The sequence below is a fragment of the Hibiscus syriacus genome, unplaced genomic scaffold, assembly GCF_006381635.1.
Source record: "Hibiscus syriacus cultivar Baekdansim isolate YM2019G1 unplaced genomic scaffold, ASM638163v2 tig00111634_pilon, whole genome shotgun sequence".
NCBI lineage: Eukaryota > Viridiplantae > Streptophyta > Magnoliopsida > Malvales > Malvaceae > Hibiscus > Hibiscus syriacus.
In genome coordinates this window covers 105,056-110,932 of record NW_024063140.1, presented here as the reverse complement: position 1 = coordinate 110,932, position 5,877 = coordinate 105,056, and the positions used below count along the sequence as shown (strand labels likewise).

Below are 5,877 nucleotides of genomic sequence, written 5' to 3'. Positions count from 1 at the left end.
ATCGAAAATTATATATATATATATTAAAGAAAATAAAAAACTGGACCGTAAAATAAAATAAAAAATCAAATTAAACGGAACCACATAATACAATTTTTTGGGTCTAATTGCTCAGCCCTGACACAAGACGCGGTTAAGAGAAGAAGACAGTTTTCCCCCACTTCCCAGAACATTGAGTCCATAATTTTCACCAAAGATGAATATAAATTAATAGATTTGACTTGGATTCTGTAGGGTATTCAAAATTTTCTGCTAATTATACAGTTTTATATTGCCTTTGTTATGCAAAACCCTTGATTCCATTTCTTTAATATGTAAGCATCAACCACTTAAATGTTTTTTATATTTATAATTTCATGAATCATTGATTATGAAAATTGCATTAGGGATGATTGAATTTGTTAAGGTGCCATGACGAGTAATTCTCTCAAATCACTCACCTATTCCCCCCATTGACAATTTTGCATCATTTTACCATTTTCGAAAAAGAAAAATTAGGACACCTTTTTAATCACAGTCCCTGTCATTTAAGTCTTAACCCCCCTTCATAATTTGAACTTTAACTTGGTCAAGATTCCCACGGAACCTTTATTAATATCTGGCTTTTCTAAAAAAATATTACTAAGCTATAGCCACAGTGTACAAATATAATTAAAAGTTTATTATCTTAAAAATATAATTAATTGATGATAAAAATATATTAGAAGAAATTTAAAATTGATTCATATTGTAGTATAAGTACACATCTCCCCCTCTGCGGAGAGGTCAACTTCAAAGGAAAAGTCCATACAGTTCACGCGGATTCGCCAGTGATGCATTTGACAAGAATAGTTTTCATTGAACCATTTCAAAACTAGACATTAATTTTATTATACTATAACTATTCTAGAATACTGTGATAATAATAATTATCTACTACAAACCCAGATTTCAAATTTGATCAAAAGCATTATTTTAAAGCTGATTTTAGCTGCCACACCGTTAAATACTAGCCTTGTTTTCACATGGACACAGTCCAAACAAAGCTTTAAAATTTTCCCCAGACCACTTTTTTTACAGAATAAATCAAATGGGGCTGTACGTTGGCAGCCGCGTTCATTTTTGTGATGCACCACCTTTGTGGACTTAAGGACTCGATATATATATTAATCCAAGTTATAAACATGGAAGAATTCCAAATATTTATCAGCATGATACGAAAGACGGAGTCAAAGCGGGTGGGAAGCTATATATAAAAAAGGGTGCTTCAAATCTCTTCAGACCAGTTTTTGTAGAATTAGATTTCAGACGAAAAGGAGGAGCAAAGAATGACAGTGATGAAGTTTAGCTGGGGATCAATTATACCAAGATGTTCAAAGGGTATTGAGAATGAGGAACCAGAAGAACCCAAGGCTAAGAGGGAAGATTCAAAGCGCGCTTCTTTTGGGCGGCTAGCAATGTTGGAGCTAAGCTATCCAGGCTCGATGCTGTCCGAGGATCTTTCCACATCGCTCGTCGGTTCCAATCTCAATGTCTTTACGCTCGAGGAGCTAAAGGTGATAACACAGTGCTTTTCATCAGCTAATTTTCTCGGCGAAGGTGGGTTCGGACCGGTTCATAAGGGGTTCGTTGATGATAAGCTTAGGCCTGGTTTTGAAGCTCAGCCTGTTGCTGTTAAACTCCTGGATTTAGAAGGCTGTCAAGGACACAGAGAGTGGCTGGTTAGTAATCTTTTTTCACTCTGTGTGTTCAATGAATTTCCAAATACTTTAAAGATTGAAAATTTGTTTCATTAATTACAGACCGAAGTGGTGTTTCTTGCACAATTGAGCCATCCGCATCTGGTGAAACTTATTGGATATTGTTGTGAAGAAGAACATAGGCTACTTGTGTATGAATATATGCCTAGGGGAAGTCTTGAAAATCAACTCTTTAGAAGTATGTTCTGTCCAAAATTTACCTGTTTCTTTTTTCTCAATGTTTTGTTTTGTATATTAAAGCGATGTCCAAATTGTGTTGCAGAGTACTCGGTGCCTCTTCCATGGTCGACGAGGATGAAAATAGCTCTTGGAGCTGCCAAGGGTCTTGCTTATCTCCATGACGCCGAAAAACCAGTCATATATCGGGATTTTAAAGCTTCAAACATCTTGTTGGACTCTGTAAGATCTCGTCTCATTTTAGAACTGAATCATCGGACTTTCGCTTGCCTCGTTTGCTAACATGTTCTTGTTTTTACTCAGGATTATACTGCTAAACTTTCAGATTTTGGCCTGGCAAAAGAAGGCCCTGAAGGGGATAAATCCCATGTTTCAACTAGGGTAATGGGGACTCAAGGATATGCTGCCCCTGAATACATCATGACAGGTTAGAAAATTTTGATCCATGTTCATGTTCTGATTGTATTTTTTATGTTCGGAAAACACTGATGGTCTCTGTTGTTGTTGTTTAGGTCACTTGACGGCAATGAGTGATGTTTATAGTTTTGGGGTTTTACTATTGGAGCTGCTAACGGGGAGGAGATCTTTAGACAAGAGCCGGTCTCACAAGGAACAGAACTTAGTTGAGTGGGCTCGGCCAATGTTGAATGAACCTAGGAGACTTGGTCGGATAATGGACCCCAAGCTCGAAGGGCAATACTCGGAAATGGGTGCTCGAAAGGCAGCTGCATTGGCTTATCAATGCATTAGTCACCGGGTAAAACAAAGACCCAAAATGAGTGAAGTGGTTAAGATTTTGGAGCCGCTTCTGGACTATGAAAACACCTCGGTTGGAACCTTTGTTTATACGGTCCCAACCCAAAGTGGTTCGCCATCAAAGGAGGTCAAGGACACTAAGGAATGTGAAGCTAAACCCGAGGAAAAGGAAGAGAATGACCATCATCGCCATCATCATCGTCAAAGGAACGAGAAAGACCACAACGGACGTAGCCATCGGAGCAAATCGTAAGTCTAGGAAAATGACACATTGAAACAAAATACTGAAAATGGCTCCAATTCTCCTCTGCACCGTAAGTCTAGGGAAGAACACAATATGGACTAGATGAAACGTATTTCACATTGTAAATATTGCCTTTGGATTTGTCTACTGATAAATGTTGAAAGTGGAAGTTTCTTTTGAGAGCAAAGATGTTTTAATAAGGCTTATTTAAGGAGATAATAAAAAATAGTTAAAATCATTTCTAATAAAATACAAGAATAATGTCAAAAAAAGTATGCATTTACGTAGATATATATGAACAGAAACACGAGTCTATAAGTGACTCTGAATTCTTTATTCCAGGTATTCAATGAAAAAATATATAAATATAATATCTAATCAATGTGAGACTTTGCGTTATCAACAAATATTACATTATTTTGATATTAATTTGTATAAGTAGTTAAATATAATCTTGTATACCTTCTTACTAATAGCAAAATGGATGCATTTTTCTCTGACAATGAAACTGTCGGCTATTATAAAAGAGGGAAACGTCGCCTTAAAGATTCGAAATCTCGCAAGGAACTCCATGAACTTAGCAGGCACGCACCTTAACCACTCGGCCAAAGAGAATGGTTGCGCCAGGAACAATAATAAAATTACCTGATGCTTTAGTTACATACTGAAAAAAGGGTCATAATCAACAAGTCTCGCAATTTGCGATCCTTAATCTCGGATTAAGACGTCTGTGAATAAGGAAAAGGCCAAATTACATAAATAGTCACTAAACTTTTAGGGTGCTTGCATTTTCGTCACCTAACTCTAAAACTTACAATACAATCACTTAACTTTTAGTTCGTTTTCAGTAAGGTCTTTGAGGTTACTATCGTTAGTTTTATCCAATGTTATCTCTCTTCTTCTCCTTCTTCTTCTTCTTCTTCTTAACATGGAGATAGTCAATATGTATGAAAACTAAAGGGAGGTAATGTCATGGACTTTACTAAAAACAAACTAAAAGTTCAATGACTGTATTGCAAGTTTCAAAAATTAAGTGACCAAAATGCAAGCGTCCTAATGGTTTGGTGACTATTTATGTAGTTTACCCTAAAGAAAACAAAAAAAAAGACATTGTTTACATTTAGGTGTTGATTTGATCAACTACCGATGTTTTTGTTGGTCAGAGAAACGCATCACACCACGTGCATAAAAGTAGTCACCAAACAATTGTTGGAAAAATTGAATGAATTGATGTTTTTATAACTAATTAATTATAAGTTATGTCACTTAGTGAATGAACTTAATTTTTGGTTTAAAGTTGCATACATTCAATCATACCTATTCAACAATTCTCTTCATGAAAAAATTAAATCATTTTATGAAAATGTTAAAACCCTTTCATCAAAAGGATAAGTCTTTTAATCAAAAGGTTATCCTTTCATCGAAAGGTCTTAACCTTTCAGTCAATTTCCTCACCTATATAGGCTAGTTTAGGCTCAATGAGACACAAGTTACACAAATTTAGAACTTTGGAATAGGAAAAATTTGGAAAATTCCTTCCAAATTCGTTCTTTTCGGTGATAGAGAAAGCCAAGATTGTGTTCGACTGATCACTACAGTTGTGCTTACTGTTGTGATCATTTTTTGTTGTATCCTAGGAGACCGACGTCAACATTACTCAAAGCACCTAGGCGAGGACGAATATGTCTTAAGGAAACTATTCATATAGGCCTTAACAAAATTTCTTCTTCGATTTATCTTACTCTACTCATCTGATTATGTGTTTACACATGAGTAACAAGTTTCATTCTTCTATTTTAGTTCTTTAATTATTTTATTTCGTTCGATATATAATAATAATATTATTATTTATCTCGGATTAACCATTTTGTCTAACAATCTTAAGACAGATTCTAATATTATTTATTAATCCGAGATGAGCGAACTAATTATCTTTAATATATATGTACGAGTTCAAGGAGTTTGGGATGCAAAAGCTTATTTACAAATCTATAATTTGCATGATTAAGGTACGTGCTTTTATATCCACTAATCATTGTGCAATGAAGATATACGTTGTGAGTTTGCAGGTTGCATGTTAAAGCAATTTGTAGGTTCTATGCGAATTTATTTTCGGGTATTTGTGACCGTGGATTTACAATTGATTGGGAATTGATTGGAAACTTAACTCATTCGAAAACTCATGAAATTGTTCCCTTCAATCTTTGAAGTCTTATCACTGTAACGTGTACGAGGAACCCAAATTTACAAATTGCATCGTAGGAAATCTAAGATTTTGGAAACAGATTCACGTGTTAAAGCAAATTCAAAGCAATTTGTGATTCAAAGTGTGAGTCCCACAACCATAAAAAAATAAAAGTTGGCATTAGTGAACGAAATTTTGGCCCTCATACTTTAAAGGAACGGGTGTTGGGAAGATTCCAAATGCCACAGACTTAACCGCAGCGACGATGTGCTTCCATCTGAATCGATATTATTTTAATTTTAAACCAAAGAAAGTAATAGACGAACATCACAATGGAGAGTCATATCGGTGCACTGCCTATACGAAGGAAGTTGTATCGACTACACACCTTTGTAACCAACAATGGAGGCCTAGACGATACTATCGTGGATGAGGTCTCGAGTTCCATATTAGTCCAAATAATGAAGTTTTTGCAGGCAGTTGAACAAATTGTTCTTTAATATGCAAATCATGAAATTTTTTAATATACGAATGGTACAAATGAATGAGGTGGAGCCTAATAAAGTTTAGAAGTCTCATCGTTCGAACAAGTTTGGAGACCTAAGGCAAGATTTTTAACAATTGCGTCTATTAATGACTACACACCCAATGATTTGGTGAAAAGCGTGTGTGGAACCTTTTGCAAAACCTTTTCAGGTTCATGGTGAAATATTTTCCAAGTTCCAAAACAAGGACAAACCTTGGTGATTCGGTCATTGCAAGGAATTTTTTTAATC

General features: G+C 35.4%; 1 protein-coding gene across 1 annotated transcript; it reads left to right on the top strand.

Moving 5' to 3' along the window:
• Positions 1-1,292: 1,292 nt before the first annotated feature.
• On the top strand, positions 1,293-3,104 carry LOC120166278 (serine/threonine-protein kinase RIPK-like). The gene is made up of 5 exons (XM_039175577.1): positions 1,293-1,700; positions 1,782-1,917; positions 2,002-2,138; positions 2,220-2,343; positions 2,429-3,104. Exons 1-5 carry the CDS (start codon positions 1,308-1,310, stop codon positions 2,923-2,925), a joined length of 1,287 nt encoding a protein of 428 aa, XP_039031508.1. The 5' UTR covers positions 1,293-1,307; the 3' UTR covers positions 2,926-3,104.
• The last annotated feature ends 2,773 nt before the right edge of the window (positions 3,105-5,877 follow it).

What these genes read in the sequence shown, in the direction of transcription:
- LOC120166278 (XM_039175577.1), top strand. Translation starts at nt 1,308, where the DNA reads ATGACAGTGATGAAGTTTAGCTGGGGATCAATTATACCAAGATGTTCA. An exon ending in AAGGACACAGAGAGTGGCTG is followed by an intron (nt 1,701 to 1,781) that starts GTTAGTAATCTT and finishes CATTAATTACAG; the next exon opens with ACCGAAGTGGTGTTTCTTGC. An exon ending in TGAAAATCAACTCTTTAGAA is followed by an intron (nt 1,918 to 2,001) that starts GTATGTTCTGTC and finishes ATTGTGTTGCAG; the next exon opens with AGTACTCGGTGCCTCTTCCA.